The 24,077-nt window shown below is 44.8% G+C and overlaps 1 protein-coding gene across 1 annotated transcript in view; it reads left to right on the top strand.

The window, feature by feature from the left end:
• The window catches only part of PITPNC1 (phosphatidylinositol transfer protein cytoplasmic 1), a 265,101-nt gene that overhangs the window by 128,078 nt on the left and 112,946 nt on the right, over positions 1-24,077 (top strand). The window contains exon 2 of the mRNA XM_060081471.1: positions 4,832-4,980. Within this exon, the coding sequence (XP_059937454.1) occupies positions 4,832-4,980 (149 nt within the window). The remainder of the gene's footprint in view (positions 1-4,831; positions 4,981-24,077) is intronic.

Below are 24,077 nucleotides of genomic sequence, written 5' to 3'. Positions count from 1 at the left end.
CATGCAAATGGGAAAGATCTGCATCCCCATGATTTTTTTTTTTTGACTACAGAGAGAATTATTTGGGGTAGCTGTTCTGATGATGGCTCTCATGGAGGCTCAGCCCTGCAGCACAGAGCTGTCTCTAATCCTGATTGCCTGTTATGATGATGATTACCCCAAACTCTGGAATGATAACAGTAGATTTTACAAAGTTAGAGCAAAATTGCTCCTCCATTCCATATGTGCGCACAGTTTAAAGAACTTTGATCTTTCAAATGATATCAGACTTTTGTTCTTCATCTTCTGAAATAGCAAAGTTCAAAGGCAGTGGCTCTGAACCATCCCTCTTTGTTCATCATAATGAGATCTAGGTTTGTTAAAGCAGTTCACCTGTTAGAGAAATAAGGGCTGAAGCTGAGTGGAGAAGAAAGAGTACAGACCTATGGTCTTCAAACCCCAGCTCTGCCACCTAGAAGCCACGTGGCAGGAGGAAGTCTCTAGCCTCTCGGAGACTCAGCTTCCTCATCTGTAAATATGCACCTGTCTGAATCATTGTACCTGTCTGAATCACTGAATCTTAGAAATGAATATAAAGCACCTAATTGGTGCCTCACACTGATAGGCAATCAGTTAAGCTTTACTTTATCACCACCACAATCATCATTATCAATTCTGTTATCGATTCTCTGGCTTCAATGTCTTCAGAATCCTTCTGAGTCTATGGATTTCGCAGCCTTCATTTCACATACAAGTTTGTTTGGAGTTGATGATCTGTGATGTAGTATTCTCACTAAATTAGTGATAGAGCTTTGCAAGAATTCAGTGTTAAAAGGGGAAAGAAGAAACAGGCCCCCTAAAGATGGAAACTTTTGGTCTTGGCACCGTCTGGTACTGAGCAAGTACTAATGAAGGCCTTCCCCACTCTCTGCTGCAGTGGTTCTCAGCTTTTAGCGTGTATTTGGATAAGATCCCCAACTTCCCTCTACCTCAGAGTGTGAATGTAAAAGGGCTGGAATGGCCCAGGATTCAGCCATTTTTTTTAGGAGTATCTCTGGTGATTTTGAGACATGGTTGAAGGACTCTCTGTCCTGCCCTGTCCGCTCTAATTGAGAAACTTCTGGATGCATGTGTCTTTGAGTCAGTTTGTGGTTTAAAACCTCTGCTTCTGGATGCCCCAGCTCAGATGGCCACAACCCAGAGAACAGGCCTGATTTGCTTGAGCGTGAGTAAAGTGACAGCTGCAGGGCCCTTGACCACCTCAGTGTCTGGGCTTGAGTGTCCCGCCACCCCCGACAATGTCACCCTCGTTACTGCATCCAGCGTCTGTCAGTTGCCCACAGACTGACGCTATCTTAGTGAGCTAATGCTGGTGTCTGCCCTGCAATGGCTCTTTCAGGAGCCACCAGAATGATCAATGAGGCTGAGCAGCCAGGCCCTCCTCTGGCTGCCTCGGCCCTTTCCTTTCAATAGGGCAGGAAGCAATCGAGCTGAGCGCAGCCAGGCTGACTCGCGTCTGGCTAATGGCTTTTCTGTGTCATGCGTCGCCCTTGGTCCCGTACATTTTCATGCGTGAGTGAGTTGGAGCTCCTGGAGATGGTCCAGGGATAGGCATCCCTTCTGTCAAGTCCCTCCACCCCCGACTAAAGCCCTTGACAGCATTTTGGCTTAGGGGTATCTGCTTCAGAAGTGGGGTCAACACTTTTTTTTTTAAATTGAGGTTTTCAACTAAAGAAAAATGCACAACCTAAAAGATGCAAGTTAAGTTGTATTTGGGGAGCTTACTGAGTCCTAGAGCTCTGAGAAACTGCTCCAAAGAGGTAAAGGAGGAGCCAGAATATATAGGAGTTTTTTTTTGTTTTTCTTTATAAATTTATTTATTTATTTTTATTTATTATTTTTGGCTGTGTAGGGTCTTCGTTGCTGCGCGTGGGCTTTCTCTAGTTGCAGTGAGCGGGGGCTCCTCTTCGTTGCAGTGCGTGGGCTTCTCGCTGCGGTGGCTTCTCTTGTTGCTGAGCACAGGCTTTAGAGCACGTGAGCTTCAGTAGATGTGACGCATGGGCTCAGTAGTTGTGGCGCACGGGCTTAGTTGCTCTGCGGCATGTGGGATCTTCCTGGACCAGGGCTCGAACCCGTGTCCCCTGCATTGGCAGGCGGGTTCTTAACCACTGTGCCACCAGGGAAGGCCTGGAGTTTTTTTTATGTGTGGGAAGATGCAAGAATCTGGGCTCATTGAAATGATTCCTTAGATATACATCTTAACTGTCTAGGGCCAGTATCCAAAGCACAGAATGTTAACGTTTTTTTCTCCATCCTGAATTCCCCTCAGGGCACGCCATTGGGGCTGGGGGTGGGGGGCGTTGTGTGGCTACAGTGGCTAATGGCTTGATGACCGGCAAACATTCATTGTTTACTGGAATGGCAGCAGCATTCCCTTTCCACCAGGTGGAAATCACATAACACAAAATTAACCATTTTAAAGTCAATTCAGCAGCATCTAGTACATTCACAATATTGTGCAACCACCACCTCTATCCAGATCCAGAACACTTTCATCACCCCAGAAGGAAGCCCCGTACCCATTGTATGGGTTTGCTCGGGCTGCCATAGCAAAGCGCCACAGAATGGGTGGCTTAACCAACCAGAGTTGTAAGGGCTCACAGTTGTGAATGGTGGAAGTCAAAGATCAAGTGTCAGCAGGCAGGGCTGGTTCCTTCTGAAGGCTGGGAGGGAAGGATCTGTTCCAGGTCAGTCCTTGGCTGGTAGATGGCCATCTTCGTGCATCGCTTCATCTCGTATTCTTCCTGTGAGTGTCTCTACGTCCAACTTGCCCCTTTGTGTAAGGAAAACAGTCCTATTGGACTAGTGCCCATCCTAATGACCTCATTTTAATTTGATTACCTCTGTAAGGGCCCTATCTCCAAATAAGGTCACATTCTGAGGTACTGGGACTTCAACATATGAATTTTGGGAAAACACAATTCAACTGGTAACACACATTAAGCAGTATCAGTATCAATACTTCCTTCCTTTTTATGGCACAGTAATATTCCATTGTAAGTAAACAAGTATTTTTTTGAACTCCAAGTACAAAGCAACTGCCAGTGAAATCTCCACCCCCTGGGCAGCTGGACATGCTGTTCCAGGCTTGTGTGCCCATCCGTATAAGGTAGAGTGTTGATCTCACGTATCTCCAATCTGTAAACTTTTTCTCACTGTCTTCCTCCTTGAAACAGTATTAGTCAGTCTTTATGAGCAAAGGAAAGAGGGGAAGCCAAGGCAAGTTTCTAATCCCAAAATTTGTTTAAAAATAAATTTTATCTTCGATTTTCCTCTCTCCTCTCCCTGCTCTTATCCTCAGCACACACACACAGTTACATTAAATCATTTTAAATGCAGACCCTTCTGGGGAAGAGGCGTGGCACAGACAGGAAGCACTGCCCTTTGAGAAGAGCCAGAAAGCTGCTGTTCCCATTGTCATGGTTACTGGGCCTGGTCCCTCAGGCTGGCCTCACGCCAGAGCCTCTCCCATTCTCTTCACACTCCCCTCCCGGCACCTGCCTCAGAATGGAAGAGGGACCTTTGGACGTGTGTGTCCTCTCAGCTTTGGAACTGACTGCACTGTTGACTTGTACATTATACATGCCCCCTTAATTTAAAATCTATTTCTCTCTCTTATGCACATAGACAGGGGACCTACATACCTGCTGGCCTGGGCTCTTTGGGAATAACCCGGAGCCGTCATTAGCCTGCTGCAGCTCAGGCCCCTTCCCCCCGTCCCTCGGGCCTTGATGATGCCGCCACTGTGTGTTGTTTCACACCGAACCTGTGGAAGGACCACAGCAGCGTCTCATCGCCCTGCCTGCTGATTCTGAGCAGACTTCCTCGGTGCAAAAGTCATTTGACTCCCTCCTTCCTCTCTCTCTTCTTTTCCCCTCCGTCAGATTAGTTTTGTCACTTTGGAAGTTCACTGGGTGAAGAGATGCCTGCTGGCCCCAGGGTTTTCAGAGAGGCAAGAAAGAGAATGGAACAGCTCAGAGATACAGGCAGCACGGAAAGTGTTCACATTACATGTTATTCCATTTTATCGTTTTCGTGTAAGCACATGTAACTTCTGGCATCTCAGCCTGGAAGGCCCTGCACTAAGGCCCCAGGACTTAAAGATACTGTAGATTTTCCTCCTTGTGGACCAGCCTAAAGGTGGGTCCACAGTTTCCACTCATAGTGGGGCCTGGGCATCTGGAGGGTTTTTTTTTTTTTTTTTTTAAAGCTTCCAGGTGACTCTAACGTCCAGCCACCTTTGAGAACCACCATTCTATGGGACAGAGGCCTCCAGGAGAGTTGAACACTTTGAGAGGCGATGGAAGAGACAGGTGACATCTAATCCTCTTGTGCCCAGCAATGCAGTTAATCAGGCAGAAAGGAGGGACAGAAATCACAAACCTTAGCCTGTCTGAGCCTGTCTTGAGCCAAGCAGAATAGGACTTCAGCGCCACTTAACCCTGTAGGGCCAGAGTGGAAAGGGAGACTCCGGCGTGCCCACCTCCCGGCCGCTACCCATGGGTTGGTTGATCGGCTGCCAAACCTTGAAGGCCGTCGGCCACACCGGCAAGCATCTGCCAAGGTGATGCAAAGTGTTCACAGGAACGGGCCGTTTCTGCTTTCTACTCACAGCTCGTTCTCCACCTTCTTCCTAAGGAAGAGTAACATCAGGCCCACGTGCCTGCTTTCTTTTCTCAGCAGAAAGCGCTGATGCTCTGAGTTGCTTGCGGCGCAGCAGCGGTGGTGGTGCGGGGGCAGTTTTCGGAGGTGAGCGATGGGTCTGACCCCTCTGTGTCTGTGTGTTTTGTAGTACAAAATCGGACAGCTGTACATGATCAGCAAGCACAGCCACGAACAGAGCGACCGAGGAGAAGGGGTGGAGGTCGTCCAGAACGAGCCCTTCGAGGACCCTCACCATGGGAACGGGCAGTTCACGGAGAAACGCGTGTATCTCAACAGGTGAGTCCTGGCAGCCGGTGCTCTGCCTCCGGGCGCCCACCCTGCCCAGGGGCTCCCACCCAGCCCCACTGCAAGACTGAGGTAGAGGGCTTCCCTGGTGGCGCAGTGGTTGAGAGTCCGCCTGCCGATGCAGGGGATGCAGGTTCGTGCCCCAGTCCAGGAAGGTCCCACATGCCACAGAGCGGCTGGGCCCGTGAGCCATGGCCACTGAGCCTGCGTATCCGGAGCCTGTGCTCCGCAACGGGGGAGGCCACAACAGTGAGAGGCCCGCGTACAGCAAAAAAAAAAAAAAAAAAAAAAAAAGACTGAGGTAGAGGCTGTGACTGTCTGGGATAAAAAGGTGACTTGGAAAGTCTTTACATCCACCCTCCAAAACTGCCAGTCTGGTTGCTGCCAAAAACAGAAACCCCTGCATTCTGCAGAATAGTCCTCAAGTGCGTTTTCGTCAGGAGGCGCTTTCCTCTTACCTCTCCCAACCCTTCCACGACATGTTAAAGATGAAATCTGATCTTAAGAATTAAAGGACTTTGTCTTCACCCTTGGTCCCGGGTTAGCAGAAGGAAAGAGGCAGCTTTGCCTGTAAGTTGTACAAAAGTAGGCGCTGAATGTGGCCGTGTGCTGTTGGGGTCTTGACTCAGTAAGATTTCCACTTCCTGCCGCGTGACCACTCGGGTGTCCGCAAAGGGAGATGACCAAACCACTGGTCACCTGTGACCAAAGGGATATGGAGTACTCGGGTGGTTTCTGTTTCTCAAGTAGACCCATCCTTCCCAAGGTAGAGGTTGTCATCTCTCCTCTGAAAGGGTAAAGATTCAAGGATCATCAACCAGCGCTGATCAGGACTGCCATTTCTGTTTTGCAAAATACATTCTTTAATGTCTTCTGTTTTCTTATCACTAATGACATAATTGATTGTTGGGGCTTGTCTGATCTTCTCCCGACCTTACACCCCCCTTCCAGGTCATTTTCTTCCTTTCACTTTTCTGGGTCAGAACATTTGTAGTCACGTGCCATCTTTTCTCAAAAGCAACTGTCTATGACAGTGAACCAGCATAATGACCATTGTGGTCATTGCTGGCATCTCCATGAATACTCTTTACCACCATATATGGCCTCTCCTATTGGCCATTTCTCATTCAGAAGGCACTTCCAGCATCGTAGCTGGACTGTGTCCCCAGTTTAAACACTGACACTTGTGAATATTTCTCCATGCTCAGTGCCACGGTCACGTGTTTCTGAGAGGAGCCATATTTGGATTCCCCCATTCTTGTATGACCTCTACCCTTCAACAGGCTGAAGGGGACTATTTCTTCTTGCTGGGAGGGTTTGTGTCCTGTCACCAGGGTATTTGGAAATCTCTCAGGCCAATATCCTGACACTGGGCTGATTACATCAACACATTTTCATCTTCCCAGGGAAGCCGGACCAGGGAATTCCTGAGTCACGATGAAATGCAAATGAGATTGATCTTGTTCATCTATCAGTAGCCGTGAATGCCCAGGATTTGGAACCAGTGCAGCCTGCAGCCAGCTGTTGATTTGCAGGAGTAGCTGAGCTCCAGGTCTAGCCTGGGGATGGCTTCCTTGCGGAGAGAGGTTTCTCAATATGCTGCTGTGGCATTCTTAGTGCAAAGGGTGTAAGTCAAATATGGAGCATCGATCACCTCTGTAGAGCAAAGAGAAGTGGGGGGGGGGCGGTGCCAGAAAATAGATACAAACCTACAGAAAATTCCATTTCTCGGCAGACAATTGCATTTTCCACAGTTATTGCCTGGGGAATGTTCCCTGTGTACCAAATTCAAGAAATTAGAAAACTTTATAACGTTTCCTGAAACAGAACAAGAAGTGTCCAGCTGTCTCTGTCATGTCTGTTTTCTCTATCAAAATATATGACATTTGTTTTAAAGGAGAATACTAAACATTAGTAAGAGGGAAATTTGTTATACATAGAATATCTGGACTTCCAGTAATAATAACTAAAAGGATTAATACGGACCCTCCCCCCACCTCATATGACAGACACAGGATGAAATATAACAATATAAAGCTGATTTCAAAGCAAAGAAAGGGAAATCGTCAGGTACTAGAAATAAAGAGGAAACTAACTGGAGTGGAAAGCAGATGAGTTAATGCTAAGTAAGGTGGGGGGTGTCAGAACTGAGTGTGGGCCCTGACATCTAGGGGCTGTGGATGTCATTCCTATAAGGGGACAGGAAGTGTGGCCTTGGTGCATGTAAATGGGGTGTTGGGACTGAGAATGGTGCAAAAAAAATCATTTTTGACAATCAAGGGCTGAGAAAGGTTGCTACTCAGAGACACAGATTGAAAGAACTACTAAAGGTTGTACTTGAAGTAAAAGGAAATTGAAACCAAGAAACAGGAGGGGGGAATCTAGAAGTAATAGTAAACAAAGAAATTGGTAAACATCTAGACAAATCTGAATGAGCATAGAATGTTTCAAATATATGAATAATTAGTTATTGGAAGTATATTTGTGGAATTTAAATAACAGACAATAATAACAGAAGATGAAAGTGTAGTAAGTATAGTAAAAAAAAAAAAAGTGCTCTAAGTTGCTAATATCATCTAGGAAGAAAAAAAAAGATGTTTATTAATTTAAAAAAATTTAAGGCAGGGACTTCCCTGGTGGTCCAGCGGTTAAGACTCTATGCTCCCAATGCAGGGGGCCTGGGTTCGATACTGCATGCCATAGCTAAGAGCCTGCATGCCACAACTAAAAGATTCCACATGCTGCAACTAAGACCTGGCTCAGCCAAATAAATAAATAAATATTTTTTTTAATTTAAGGCAAATACGTGTATTCAAAATGTAAAGGTAACCTCTAAAAGAATAGTAAAATAATATGTAACTTCCAAGAGAAAACTTGACCAATCCAATAGAAGGCAGAGGAAGAACAAAGAGAAGCCTACAAAAAGCACAGTAAATGGAAAACAAATTTTGTTTGTCAGATGATAAAGCGAAATGTGTCAGTGATCACAACAATAATGTGTGTTGAACCCTAAACCTGAACCTAGCTCAACAGAGATATGGCAACACTGACAAAATCACAAGTGGCCTAAAGTTATAATGGGAGATTTTAACCTACTTGTTTAACAAACTGATAGGGCTTCCCTGGTGGCGCAGTGGTTGAGAGTCCGCCTGCCGATGAAGGGGACACGGGTTCGTGCCCCGGTCCGGGAAGATCCCACATGCCGCAGAGCAGCTGGGCCCGGGAGCCATGGCCGCTGAGCCTGCGCATCCGGAGCCTGTGCTCCGCAACGGGAGAGGCCACAACAGTGAGAAGCCCGCATACTGCCAAAATAAATAAATAAATAAATAAACTGATAGATCGAATAGACAAACAATTGAACAAACATAGAGAAGATGTAAATGACAGAATTACAAGCTTGATCTAGTGGACATTAATAGACCCTGGAACCAACATGCCTTTCAAACACACATGAAAGTGTACAAAAACTGATTATACAAAGTAGGCCAGAAACCAGTCTCAAATACCAGAAAATCAATATTGTGTAGATCCTGTTGACTGATTAAAAAGCATGACAATAAGAAATTGGTAGCAACAATAAATGAACTCCTTCATCATTTAGAAATGTAAAAATTTCTAAGTATTTCATGGGTTGAAAATGTCAGATACTTATTTTCCCAGCCACCTTTGCATCTAGGGATGGCATGTGACCTAGTTCCAGCCAATGAGATGTGAGATTTTCCTCCCTGATTTAAAAAGGAAAGATGTTCAAGAGAGGCATGATCTGCTTCTAAGAAAGGGGGTGGGAAATACATGGTGATGGCTGGGAAGGCAACTAATAGTGCCCACCACATGAATCTTGATAACAAAACTGAACAATAACAGTATAAAAGGGAAGCTTATAGACTGATTTCAGTTAAGAACATAGACAGGAAAATCCTATATGAAACTTTAGCAAATCAAATACCTCAGAGTATAATAATAGTAATTCATGACCTGATCAGATTTATGACTGATCGTTAACATCAATTTGAGAATTTGACAAGATTGCTGGGTATAAAATTCATAATACAAAAATCAGTAACACTATTATAGAGTGGGAGCAATAAATGGAAAAAATAATTTTTAAAAATTTCATTTATAAGAGAAAGGAAACCTAAAGGTAGCCAGTAAAGAATCCACAAGATATACAAAATCTTTTCAGAGGAAAATATAAAACATTAGCAGAGGACATTTTGAAAAACCTAGACAAATGAGAATATTCATGGATGGGAAAAGCTATGTAATAAAGTTGTCATCAATTCCCAAATCAATTATAAATTTAAGGCAAAACTAATTAAAATGCCAACCAGGTTGTTTTTAAACAGAATTTGAGAATATAGTCCTAAAATTCCTAATTACTACAGCTTTATAAGGAGTCTTGATGTCTGGTAGGGTGAGTCTCTCCTACTTACTGAACTTTTCCAGAATTGTTCATATGAATCTTAGGGCTAGAAACCCAAGTGATATGAAGAATACCAGAAGAAACCAAGGACATTTAACCTAGAAAAGCTAGACTGGGGTGTATAATGTTTTGATCAGGTGGGAGAAGGATTAGGCTATGTATTCTAGATGACCTCAAGAGGACCAATTAGACTAAGACCAATGGGTGAGAATGCCAGGAGAAAAATTTAGGCTCAGTTTAAGAAATCTAAGTATTTGAGCCATCAGAGAGCAAAGTAAGGTGACTTATAGTCAATTATGCTGCTGCTGGGGGTGTTTGAGCATAAGCAGAACACACCCTTGTCAGGCTGTCCTTGAGTAGATTCAAACATCAAGTAGGTGGTTAAAATGGACAACCTTTCAGATCCTTTTCAACCCTAATTTTCTGTGCTTAAAGTCTGTTTCAGATATTATCTCATCTCTCCTCCAGCATACATAAATGAATAACCAGTGAGGCACAGGAAAAAAAATACCTTTAGCTCCTTTTGCACAAATCTAAAGTAGGTCCATTATTTTATCTCAGAACCAGGGAGATTATGGTTTAGTAAGAGAGAAAGAAAGAAAAAATTGGTATGTGACATAACTATAAAATAATAAGTATTTTCGTAATCATAAAAGTAAACCAAACCTACTACTTTGTAGTTAAAAACTAGAGTTAACCCACCTCGAGTTAACCCATGTCCTGCATGCACAGGTCATGGGACTGCCATGTTGGTGAGGCTGCTTTGTAATTGTAATTCATTAAATGAGTGTGTATTGAAATTGACAGTGTGTAACAAATTGCTCTGGTGTTGGAGAGAATCTCTTAATAATTAAGACATGGTTCTTGTATTCTGATCAAAGTAGGGTCCTAGGTCAACCGATTCCATTATTTGTAAGTTCATCTGTCCGTCTTATGAGTGGTGTCAAGGAGGAAAAACTTTTCTTCAGTCTACTTAGTTATTGGTGATTGGGTCCCGAGAATTAAATTGAAACTGACAGATTAACAGGAGAAAAGACAAGTTTTTATTCATGTACATAGGCGAGAGCATCCAGAAAAATGTGACTCAAAGGGGTGGTTAGAATTTGGGGCTTATATACCATTTAAAAAAAAATAAATTTTAATTTATTTATTTATGGCTGCGTTGGGTCTTCGTTGCTGCGCACTGGCTTTCTCTAGTTGCGGCAAGCAGGGGCTACTCCTTGTTGCGGTGCGCAGGCTTCTCACTGCGGTGGCTTCTCTTATTGCAGAGCACGGGCTCTAGGTGCGCGGGCTTCAGTAGTTGTGGTGCATGGGCTTCAGTAGTTGTGGCGTGCGAGCTTCAGTAGTTGTGACTCACGGGCTTAGTTGCTCCGCAGCATGTGGGATCTTCCCGGACCAGGGCCTGAACCCGTGTCCCCTGCAATGGCAGGTGGATTCTTAACCTCTGTGCCACCAGGGAAGCCCTTATATACCATTTTTAATAAGGGAGGGAGAGAAAAGAGACTTATGGGAAAACAAATGTCTTGTATGAAAAATAAATGAGGCCTTAGGAGAATGGATGGGAGACAAGATAGACATTGTGACAATGTTTGTTTAGGTGATTTCTTATCCTGGTGCTTAATTCTTTTCTCTGGTGATCGGAGTCAATCTTCTCTGGTTGCGAAACTCACGGAGAGGGGATTTATGACAGTTGAATTCTTTTGGGAGGTTGTGTTTTTATGCAGATAAGGGGAGTTCAGAAAAAGTGTCTTTCTGCGACTGTTGGATTCTCAAATGTCTTCAGCTCAAAATAATCCTGATGTCACTGTAGCATGTTGTGGACCCCTTCACTGACCACAGGGAAGTGGGTCCTGAGAGTTGGACTGGAAGTAGCCAAGATGTTCCAGTGCCCACTTAATAACTTACACAGAGGGGCTTCCCTGGTGGTCCAGTGGTTAAGACTCCACGCTTCCAATGCAGGGGACGCGGGTTTAATCCCTGGTCAGGGAACTAAGGTCCCACATGTCACGCAGTGTGGCCAAATAAATAAATAACTTAACGCAGAGAAATATCAATGTCCTGTGGACCTGAATTCACGAGCTGGCAAAGGGAATGCATTCTCTTCCTTATGTCAATCTGTATGGGAAGACAAATCACACTCAGAAACTGCTTTATTGATTTATTACCCAAAGCAACTATCTGGGGCATTGGAAGTACTCAGTGCCTGTGTCATCGGGGCCTCCTCTCTGAGTCTGTCTTGACCAGAAAGGACATTTTGTGTAAGGATGTTAGTGGTCCACAGAATTATCTGGAGGCTTGAGAATGGACAGCTCTCAGGGCAGCTCCAAGAGGCCAAGAGCAGCAATGATGACAGCCATCTTTAAGTGAAACTGACCTTTTCATTCTGCCGTTACCATCATGGCTGCTGTGGGTGGGTCTGAATTGTCCATTTTTTCTTTCTATCATTTGTTCTAAAATTTCAAACATGGGGAGTTCCCTGGTGGCCCAGTGGTTATGGTTACAGACTTTCACTGCTGTGGCCTGGGTTCAATCCCTGGCTGGGGAACTGAGATCCTGCCAGCTGCATGGCATGGCCAAAAAAATAAGTAAATAGAATAAAATAAAATAAAATTCCAAACATAAGCTTCCCATTGAGTTCCCAGGCCAAGCCAGGCTACTAGTGGGTGGGGAGAGGGACTTCCAGACTGTTTTCCAAAGCGGCTGCACCATTTTACACTCCCTCCAGCAATGTATGAGGGTTCCAATTTCTCTACATAATCACCGACACTTGTTATTGTTCGTCTTTTTGATTACAGCCATCCTAGTGGGTGGGAAGTGGTATCTTGCTTGAGTTTTGATTGGCATTTCCCTAATGACTAATGACATTGAGCATCTTTTCATGTGCTCACGGGCCATTTATATGTCTTCTTCAGAGACACGTCTGTTGAAATCCCTTGCCCATTTTTAAATTAAGCATAATGTCTTTTTCAAATGCCATTTATCCTTTTAGTACTTGCTTCTTATCTCCCAGTACTGTGGGGTTACTCCACTCTCTGGTCCTTCCTATAGCGTCTGATACACTGTTATGTGCAGTACATTTGGGTGACTGCCTAATGCATTTAGAACATTACATTAGTTCTAATACATTAGTACATTTGGTGGTTGTCCTTGGGCCTTTGATCCAGTTCAGTTAACCAAATAAGTGGTATTTCTTGGCTTGTCTTCAAAAATCCTGGTTTCAACTGGCATCCAGGGAAAGGAGGCAAGATACTAATCAAACTCTGGAACAGTGATTCTAAATAAAACCTGTTGTCCAGAATCATGTGTTTTTCTTTTGTTCTGTTTCATTTTCACTTCATCCCTAGCATCACTCCAGTCCCCTCCCACTGAAGCCCATGAGGGGAGGGAATCTGGTGGGGGTGGAGGGGCATTGGAGAAAAGATGGAGCCTATTTTTAGGCTTGTTTATCAGTCATGAAGTGTCATGTTCTTCTCCACTACGGCTGCTGGATTAATTAGGCTGTGCTGGCAGCTGCCAGTCAGGGAGGGTTGCCAGCTTCTAACGGTGATTCCGCCTAATGCCTGAATCGATTTGCACGACGCGAACATTTCTCCCACTACATGGCTCTTGCCTTCCAGGGCAACCTCTCCTGGCTTCTAGTGGCTCTGGGTAGGAGAGGGTACAGCTTCCCTAAGCCATGAATCCTGTTTAACTGGTTAAGCAAAGCCACCAGCTGGTCACTTTACCTTACCTACCAGCTCATTGGTAGAGCCTTGTTGCTGTGGCTTGGGTCTTTCTTTCACATTTCTTCTTCCTGTTCTCCCAGATCTTCCCCACAGTACGAGCTAACTGTCCACAGCTCATGTGGCAGAGGGAGAGCCCACTACCCAGGCAACAGGTCAAAGAGGAAGTGTCGGGGCCAGAGACTCTGACCTAAGAGCTTATTTCCACACTATTTTGAAAGACTCTTCATGGTTATTATTGACCTCTGAATATCCAGAGACGATCTTCATTCATTCAGAAAATATGTATTGAGCACCTGCTGTGTGCCAGGCATCATTCTAGGTGCTGGCTGGGTGAGCAGCAGTGGACAGGACAAAGATCCCTGCCCTGATGGGAACTTGTGTTCTAGTTATGAGTGACAGGCGGTACACAATAGCCATGTATATAAGAACATTATATATTTTAGACTATTCAGTCATATATTCTATATAAATATATATTCTATATATATAGAATATAATCTTAAATAAATTAATAGTATTTTTAATATATACTGGATGTTACTTCCCTGGTGGCACAGTGGTTAAGAATCCGCCTGCCAAGGCAGGGGACACGGGTTTGAACCCTGGTCCGGGAAGATCCCACCTGCCGCGGAGCAACTAAGCCCGTGCACCACAACTACTGAGCCTGTGCTCTAGAGCCCACGAGCTACAACTTCTGAAGCCCGCACGCCTAGAGCCCGTGCTTGGCAACAAGAGAAGCCACTGCAATGAGAAGCCCGCGCACCACAATGAAAAGCGGCTCCCGCTCTCCGCAACTAGAGAAAGGCTGTGCACAGCAATGAAGACCCAAGGCAGCCAAAAATAAATAAATAAATTTATTTAAAATATATATATATATATATATATGTATATATACTGGAGAAAATAGAGCATGTAGAGCCTTCTTCCCGACATACCTTTCAGTCCATGCTCTTCTATTTGGTCCCCATCTCAGTCCTTAAGAACATGCCAAGGGTTCTCATGCTGCCGGGTCCCCTGCCTTCTGCCCCCTCACCTACTCCCATGGAACATCACAGAAACAGAATGTTTAGGCCTGGTTGGGATCTTACAGGGCATCTCGTCAAGTGAGTTCCACCTTGGTTCTGCCTCACTCCTGCCTGGTGATGTTGACACATGTGGCTGGCTCCCCTGGGTGCTCCCCACACCCCTGCCACATTACCCTAACACTCTCCACACGCAGAGCCTTCCAAGAACTGACACGAGGCAGGCTTCTCTTCCCGGAATCTCAGCACAAACTGTCCTTTTATAGGAAGAGTGGTGGCAGTGTCCAAGTTCAAGGAACTTCCTGTGGGTGATGCCCCAGCAGCCCTGTCTCTCACAGGTGATGGCTCTAGTCCGGAAACCTCTGTTCATCTCTTTGCTTCAGTATAAAGAATTACATTAAGATCAGGATGAAAGACCAGCCAGAAAACCATTAAGAAGAGTAAATGAGAGCTTCCCTGGTGGCGTAGTGGTTGAGAGTCTGCCTGCCGATGCGGGGGACACGGGTTCGTGTCCCAGTCCGGGAGGATCCCGCATGCCGCGGAGCGGCTGGGCCCGTGAGCCATGGCCGCTGAGCCTACGCGTCCGGAGCCTGTGCTCCGCAACGGGAGAGGCCACAGCAGTGAGAGGCCCGCGTACCAGGAAAAAAAAAAAAAAAAAAGAGTAAATGAGTAAATCACAGCAGCAGAGAAGAAATTTAAAGACCTCAGAAAATCACTGTACACAGAATGGGAGAGGAACAAATAATTATTATTAAACAACTGTCAAATGTCAGATTTGGGCATAAAGAAGAAAAAAAAGGTCAGAAGATCCCTCCTGAACCAGTGGGAAATGAAGATATGAAGGTAGCTAAGTCCTTTTAAGAATCACTTAAATGAGCTTCAGTTCTTTGAGCCTAATCTTAGGATAGACAGTGGCTAGTTTCAGGTTCCACCGCGTTGCTTGCAGGATCTTAGTTCCCCATCCCGGGTCGCAGCAGTGAAAGTGCTGAGTCCTAACCACCAGACCGCCAGGGAATTCCCAAAGCACTGTTATTTTGTGAACTCAGGACTTTCTGCCAGGAATGTTTAAGTCCAAAGTGTCTAGTTGAGACGGTCATAATTCTGACCCTTATTGAGAAAATGAAATTAGACTCCATTTAGACTCCATTTGGCCTGATGATGTTCAAGACCTCCTAGATCCAAAAAATATCCCCAAGTGAACATAAATTGCAAAGTGAGATTAGATATGGTGGAGAATTTGGTGATAATCTGGAATGTAAAGAGCTAGAAGGGAGGAATGGTTTAGGTTTCAGTTCCAGAAGCTCTTTATGAAGTAGATAAATTCTCTTTACGTGAGGCCAGTTCAGATCATGCCTGCCCATGGGCCCTTCTTATCAGATCATTTGTGATTTAAGGAAAGTATGAGAAGGTTACGGTGATTATACCCACTTATGTCCAGGTTCCTCAACCTTGGTGCCGTTTAAGATTTGGGTCTATATAATTCTTTGTCATTGAGGGGCTGTCCTGAGCAGTGTAGGATGGTGAGCAGCGTCCCCGGCCTCTTCCCACTAGATGCCAGCAGCGTCTCCCCACCCGCTCACCCCCAGCCAGTTCTCAAAGTCCCCAGACTTTGCTGAATACCCCCTGGGGGGAAGAATTCCCCCACTGCTTTCCCATTGAAATGGGAACCACTGCTCTAGAATGACCAACTGTCCCATTTTGCTCAGGACCAAGGAATTTAGCGTGTGGGACGTTTCAGTGCTAAAACCGAAACTGTGCACCTCAGACTGGAACTGGAACCCAGGCGGCTGGGACTTAAACCCGGCCAAAATCCATAGTCTTTCAACTGAGATCACACACCTGGTTTCAGGACTTAATGAAGCTCAGGTTCTTTTTTTTGTAATTAATTAATTTTATTTTTGGCTGCGTTGGGTCTTCGCTGTGCACAGGCTTTCTATAGTTGCAGCGAGCAAGAGCTACTCTTTGTTGCGGTGCACGGGCTTCTCATTGCGGTGGCTTCTCTTGTTGGGGAGCACAGGCTCTAGGAGCGCGGGCTTCAGTAGTTGTGGCTCGTGGGCTCTAGAGCACAGGCTCAGTAGTTGTGGCGCATGGGCTTAGTTGCTCCGTGGCATGTGGGAATCTTCCCGGACGAAGGATCGAACCTGTGTCCCTTGCATTGACAGGTGGACTCTTAACCACTGCACCACCAGGGAATCCCCAAAGCTCAGGTTCTTGATGTCTCATCGCAGAAAGAATTCAGTGAGAGGCAAAGTGATAGGTAAGAAGTGGATTTATTTAGAGAGAAACACACTCCACAGACAGAGTGTGGGCCATCTCAGAAAGTTAGAAAGGCCTTGGGAGAAACACACTCCACAGAGTGTGGGCCATCTCAGAAGGTGAGAAAGGCACCAGGGTATGGGGTTGTTAGTTTTTATAGGAATGGGTAATTTCATAGGCTAATGAGTGGGAGGAGTATTCCAGCTATTTTAGGAAGGGCCGGGGATTTCCGGGAATTGGGCCACCACCCACTCTTTGATCCTTATGGTCGGTCTTGGAACTGTCACGGCACCTGTGGGTGTCATTTAGCTTGCTGATGTGAGCATATACTGAGGCTCAAGGTCTAGTGGAATTCGACTTGTCCGCCATCTTGGACCCATTGGGTTCTGATCAGTTTATGTCACGTCCTCGGGCTGTGTCATTCTTTCAGAGGTTGTGCCCTGCCCCCTTCCCTCCTGTTTCATTCTCCCCTCAGAGATTTTACTCCCATATTCTTATGGGAAGCAGAGGGAGATAGTCTGTCTTCTATAACTGCTTCCAGGCTGAGTAGGGGCATCAGCCCTGTCTGTCAGGCAGTAAGAATCTCTGGATGCCTGATCTAGGGGCCCCAGCGGCAGAGCAGCTCCTTGTTTTAAGTCGCTATGGGCTGGAATCCTCACATAGCCAGCATCTTAATGTGGAACTGTTGTAATTGTTTCCGTAGCCTTTCTATGAATCTCCTTGATGATGAAGCACTTTTTTTTAACAGCATCAGAGTACAAAAATATCTGTAAATGACAAAAGACTTAAAAGGTATGGTTAAACATCTGATTACAGTGTAATCGATAAAGAAACTTGGTTACAATAACCAGAATTACAAATGATTACATTTAACTTAGCACACCAAATAATCCTAATTAAATATTTCTCTTTAAGATACCTCAGGGACCTCTAAAGTACCTCAAAGTTAGCTGGAAATCAAAAGAAACTTAATTAAAATTTGATATTTGGGAAGTTTGTCAAAAAGTTTTAAAACACTTGATCAAATAAGGTCATAGGTCACTGTGAGTCAATACTTATTCCTTAACCAAAGTTACAAAAGATCTCAAAAGCAAATACAAGTCACTTAAAGGCAAAGAAACTCACACAATCTGTTGTCAAAAGCAGCATTTCAAGAATAGTTTGGAGAAACCAAATCCAGTCTTGTTCTAGCCCATTCCTAACAAAATCCATTTACCCAACTAAATTCAATCCAGTCTTAGAAAATCCTGATCATGCATAACTCTTTTCAGTATTTTTCATTCTTCACACCTTCTTTTACTAAAAACACATATCTTACTTTTCTTAAGAGTATTTTTCACATTGAGTTACTTTTCTTGTTGACAGATTTGTAACAGAAAGAATAAGGTGTTATTTGACTTCTAATAATCCTAGGTACAACAGAAGTATTATGTTTAACATGGATGACTCTAACTTGTCTGTATTAATCAAACCAACAAACTTAAGCCACCTCAATACCAGATAGCAGTTTAGTACTGAATATTTTCCAGATGACATGAACCTGAAATTCATTTTGGCCAGATTGTTTTTTATTTCTGAGTATTTATATAAGCGCTTAATTTTTTAAAAGCCAATTAAGTAGATCTCTTTTACGAATTAATTTTTGGCAATACCATATACCTGCAACGTACATATAGATACATATGAACACACAAACAGAGGGCTCATAGTTCCCATTCCAAAATTTCAGGCCTGAGTCAGGTACAACATAAAAGCCATCAGTTACAAGGAGTTGGATTCAAATTGGGCTTCTAGCAGATGGAACAAATCAAGCTCACCTACCTAGATGGCTAAACCCTTTTTACTACTGTTCACAGAAAAGACACTTAAGATTTCTATTTATCCTTGACAAGTCAAGTTCTAAATTACTTTGCCCCTCTTTTTAAAATTTTTAAAAAGATGGCAGAGATAAGCGCTCCTGAGAAGACCAGATAGGACATTTGCATCTCAAAGATACAGGCAAGTTCCTCCTAGGATGACTTCATTTCCCCTTTATTTAATATTTACAAGCCTCTTAAAATAAATAGGGAAGGTTTGGGGAGTATGGGCTTTGGATTATTTTTGGAGCCACACCTCTGGTCCTGTAAAGACTACATTTGTAAAACAAGGACCGTTTTGTTTTCTTTTTCAAAGAATTGGGTGGTTACCTCAATGATATTGAAGGACTGACATACCCATTCACCTCTGTTGGAAACTTTTATTTTTCCTTATTTAGATTAGGGGAGAAGCCCTCTGCCAAAATTCCTATCGGGCTCTGAATATCAGCTATGGTCAGTTTGGTCAGACCGGTGGCCTCCTATTTTGGTAATCTACTTACAAATATCTTTCAGGATCTTCCCTAGGTTTAAGAAATGTGTACCTTATATTTAGACACTATATAACCCTTTTTACTTAATAATCACCAGCTGGATATCTTTGGCCAAGCCCAGAACCTCAATATTCCACATTCCAGGGTCTACTAAGGCTTCTATTTTAGCTTCAGATTTTATCTGTTTCTTTTTGCATTTTGTTAGAACCATTTGGTGATGAGGGTAGTTCCCTTGCCCCTCAAGAAACAGAGTGGCCCCTAACGTAGTTCATAAATCTCTTTCCATTAAATGGATAGGACAGTCAGGCACAAACAGAAAGGAATGGAAAAACAGCTGGCCACTGATCTTGCACAAAAAGGGTTCCAGGAAAGTGTGCCCCTGTCTCTTCCCTGACAACTCCATTAAGTATTCCTTATGATTGCTAAGTTTTCCAGTCCTTTGGGTTAAGACGGAGAAGGTTGCACCAGTGTCTGTAAGAAATTCTATCAAGTGGCCCGCCGCATCAATGACCACCCGAGGCATGACATTAGTTAGGTAGATGGTATCTCTAGGCAGAGCCACTTTCGGCCTTGGGCCCCTTCAGTCTTCTGGCTGTTTGCAAAGGGCACATTGATCCCAATCCTCCCTCCAGTGCCTTTTGTCCACACAGGGTACCCTGGCCTTGTGGGTCTTGTGGTCTGCCAGGGCCAGATTGGCCCAGAAAAGCCGCTTCCCCTTTGGTGGTCTTTGAGCAGACAAAGCCACTGCAATCATGTGGGGCTTTTACATATTTCTCTTGGTGCGTTCAGGCTTTTTGGCCATATCCCTATTACTGAAAACCTAATGAGCCAATTGGAACAAATCATTCATTGATTGGAGTCTGAGGACCAGCAGTTGCTTTCTGAATTTTGTGCCTGATGTCTGGGGCAGACTAGGCTATGAAATGCATAGCCAAAAGGGCCTGTACCTCAGGGGAGGAGAGATCCACGTTCATTCGGGATCCATGGCCCTGTAGGGTGAGTCAGTTGAAATGTCCTTTGTGTCCTTCCTAGAGTTATCCCTCCCAAGCTACACATGCCTTAATTCCTTTTGGGTTCCATTGCCTAGATACAAGGCCATGAAAATTTGAACATAGGGTACTTCACTCCATTGTAAATTTCCTAACTCATATTGTGACCAAACCTGATTACATAACGCACTAAGTTTTTTTCCTTTTAATTCCTGTTGTCTAAATCTTTCCCGACCCCAGAGTATATGGCCCAGAAGAGTATTGGTTGGGGTTGATGCAGCCCTGACCCATTTCAGACAAGCCTGAGGTGACGTCTCTAACTCCTGAGCTATCCAAAATTCCACTCTTAAATCAAAATCCACCACGCAATTTAGTCAAGATTTGCACTTACAATTTTAGATGCTATCCCTTCCGAGGTAGTCTCTCAACCAGGTGTTAGTTCCCCAGAAGTCGCAAAGAGATGGCACAGAAGACGTCCCCAACGGTGTTGATGATGAACAGGAGTTGGTCTAGCTATAAGCTGGGAATAAAGGGTCAGCACTTGTAAGGGTCAGAGGGAGGGGAGTAAAAGCAATAAAAAGTACACCTTGGTGGTCACACAGGTCTTCTGGGGTTAACAGAAGAAAGAAAGAAATAGAGCAGGAATGAACAAGAATGCAAGAATGTAGGAGAAAAACCTCAGAGTCAAGAAGAAGAGTATAGAGGTTAATAATTCTGTCCTGGACCTGCTGTTGGATGTACATAAGTATACGGGGTTGACCCGCCAGTCAAAAATGAGCAGACACTGGCAGAGCATCTTCCCCAGTATGCATGGCTTGTGGCATCCCACGGGCCTCTTTAGGACCAAGAGCTGACTCTCAACATTTTCTTACCTTATCACTGTCCCTTCGTGGTTGCCAGCTGAAACTGTGCACCTCAAATAAGGACTTGAACCCACATGGCCGGGACTCAAACCCGGTCAAAACCCAGATTGGGACTTGAACCCATGTGGCCGGGACTCACACCTGGCCAAAACCCTGATTGGGACTCAAACCCATGTGGCTGGGGCTCGAACCTGGCCAAAACCCAGACTGGGACTCAAACCCAACCAAAACCCAGATTGGGACTTGAACCCACATGGCCGGGACTTGAACCCGGCCAAAACCCAGATTGGGACTTGAACCCACGTGGCTGGGACTCAAACCCGGCCAAAACCCACAGTCTTCCAACTGAGATCACACACCTGGTTTCAGGACTTAATGAAGCTCAGGTTCTTGACGTCTCATTGCATAAAGAATTCAGTGAGAGACAAAGTGATAGGTAAGAAGTGGATTTATTTAGAGAGAAACACACTCCACAGACAGAGTGTGGGCCACCTCAGAAGGTGAGAAAGGCACCAGGGTATGGGGTTGTCAGTTTTTATAGGGGTGGGTAATTTCATAGGCTAATGAGTAGGAGGAGTATTCCAGCTATTTGGGGAAGGAGTGGGGATTTCCAGGAATTGGACCACTGCCCACTTTTTGATCCTTATGGTCTTCTTGGAACTGTCACGGTGCCTGTGGGTATGTCATTTAGCTTACTGATGTGAGCGTATACTAAGGCTCAAGGTCTAGTGCAGTCAACTTGTCCACCATCTTGGACCCATTTGGTTCTAATCAGTTTATGTCATGTCCTCGGGCTATGTCATTCTTTCAAAGGTTGTGCCCTGCCCCCTTCTCTCCTGTTTCAGAACCAGGACAGTCCCATTTAACCTGGGACAAGTTGACCAGCTGTCACTGATATATGTTCTGTTCCATGTGAGGTAAAGAAGTAAGAAACAAAACAATTTGAAAAGTCTGTCTTCGGTAGGCATGGACAAAGGTTTTGGGGAAATGTGGTAACATTCCACGTCAGCACGTTTTCTAATTCCTTAAAGGTTTTAGAATTTTGTCTTTTTCCTCAGTGTCCCTAAAGCCTGAGCCATGGTGAGATGGTCTTGGGAGGTTTAGTCTCTGCCACTGGACCAAGAGGACGTGATTCAAGTCATGCCACCTTTCCAGAAGAGAGGTTCTTGTTTGATGCCAGGTAGTGAGTTTGAATGACAGGCTTCTCCTTGGAATTGTAGGCAGTATACATCACGAAAGGGACAGCAGCAGTGGGGTCTTAATTTAATTCCATTTTCCTTTGCAGCCCTGATAAGTTATTGCTGCAGGGAAAAATGAATTTTACTTTCTCAGACAAAAACGATTTGAATGTTGAATGTGCTCTGGGGAAGTTAGGGACTAGGAGAAGGTCTCTAGTGGGCTTAAAAATATTTAAATGGCATATCACAGACTTTGTTCCAACACCTCCTGTGCCTGGCCTGGTAAATGGATTATACCAGAAGGGCCTCCTTTCCAGACTGTTTAGAAGTCACATAAAATCGTATCAGCCATCTTGGCTAAATGTTATGTGTTTTCGGGTGTCTCGTTGGAAAAGGTATTTGATTATAGTGCTGCATATTCTGCATACATTGGTGGATGAAGCAGCTAAGATAAAGATTCTAGAGCCTGGAGCTGTGACCACTTACAAATAGGACAAATTTCAACATGAGTGGAAAATGGCCAGTGTTTGTCTCTTCCTTCCAGAAAATGATTGTTGCTTAGGGATGTGGTTCTGCTGGGAGACTTTTTAAATGACAGAGGGATTGAGTTATGGAGGGAGGAAGACTTGGGCCCCAAATTGGTATCAAGAGGAGGCTGGTGAATCTGGGGAGGGGTGCAGTGTTGACGGAACACCCCCCCCCCCACTAGAGAACAGTGGAGAAAGGGCTCTAATGCTTGTAAGGAGACATAAGTACTTTGTCTAAACTGAACAATGCCTAACTTCCTTTGGGAGATTCCACAATCCTGTTTCGGTCCCGTTAAAAGCACAAGAAAACCACTTGCCTGTGAGTAGAATCCACACCTCCCTGTATGACCCTCTGGCATATCACTCTGGGGTGTGGTGGCAAACAGGAGGGCACCTGGGGGAGGTTATGCTCGTGACCACTTCCCGCAAGCCAGCCCAACGCGACCTTCCCACTCTCAGCGTTGACCCCAATTACCCTCCAGCTTCAGTGACTGAAAGAATAAATCCTAGGCGAAAGCTGTAAAAACCCCTGTCGGGAAGCAGCCCCTTCCTTCTAAGCAGATTGAAGGGAAGGTAAATGAGCAGTTACTGCAGAGATGATTTTATGGGAGTGAGACATTCTGCGTTAGATCAGCAAGAAGAATTGTCCTGTGAATTATAAAACTGCTCCGTGCGCCCCTCATAGCACACCTGAGAGCAGTGACCTCCATCTGACACTCACTCGGCTTCTGGGGGGAGGGGGACGGGGGGTGGGGCGGCTCTGATTTCCCCATTTGTTTTAGTGCTGAGTATCGGCCTGGAGCTTTCTTTGGGTTAGGTCTGACCAGCCATCGAAAATACATATTTTTCTTTTAAAAAGCAGGGACTGGATACTGTCAGAAATAAGAGAAACAATTTGGGAAGACATGCAAGGTGCACAGTATTTTACTGGCTCTGGATGTCACTTAAACCCCATGTCTAAGAGGGGTTGGGGGTTTGGGGTTCTTTTACCTAGATGTGCCCCCTCTCTTAGCTAGATCAGCTTGCAATTCACAACCGCTTCTTGATGTCCTTTATTGCCAACACACAGACCTCAGGAGCTGGGAGTCTGCGTCATCGCTCTGGGTGTGAGGTACTGCTAGACGTTGGTGTCCCAGACACTTAGCTGTAGGCACCAGCATAGGAAAGAAACAAAATGGTAGCATCTGGAAAGACAGAAAACGCCACAGTAGAGTTCTGGGGGGGAATAAAATCATGCAGCCATATTTCAGTAGTATATCATTCTATATATTTAAATATAATATTTAAAGGAATTCTCTGGGCCTGCAGTAAGCTGTAGGGTTTGCCTCAGAAGGAAAACAGAACAAAGCAAAGCAAAACTTAATTCGTCCTTGGTTTACCAAGGGTCTTGGGTTTTCCTTGTTTTGAGAATGTTTTCTGCAAATGGCTGTCCGGGTGCCTGTTCCAGAGGAATGACTCTGTCTTTGCATTAGTTTCCTGGGGCTGCAGCAACAAATGGCTGTGAACTGGGTGGCTTTAGACAACACACATTTATCTCCTCCCAGGGTGGAGGCCAGAAGTCTGAAATCAAGGTATTGGCAGTGTTGGTTCTTTCTGGGGAACCAATCCATTCTGTGCCTCTCTCCTGCCTTCTATTGTCTGTGGCCATCCTATGTGTCCTAAATATGAACTGAGGACGATTTAACTATGGTAAAGACCAGGGAGGTGGGGACCGAGTGGCTACAGAGAGAAGAGCGGAAATAGAAGTCCTCTGATTTC

Source organism: Mesoplodon densirostris, chromosome 18, assembly GCF_025265405.1.
Source record: "Mesoplodon densirostris isolate mMesDen1 chromosome 18, mMesDen1 primary haplotype, whole genome shotgun sequence".
Taxonomy (NCBI): Eukaryota; Metazoa; Chordata; class Mammalia; order Artiodactyla; family Ziphiidae; genus Mesoplodon; species Mesoplodon densirostris.
This window is presented reverse-complemented; position numbering and strand designations above follow the sequence as displayed.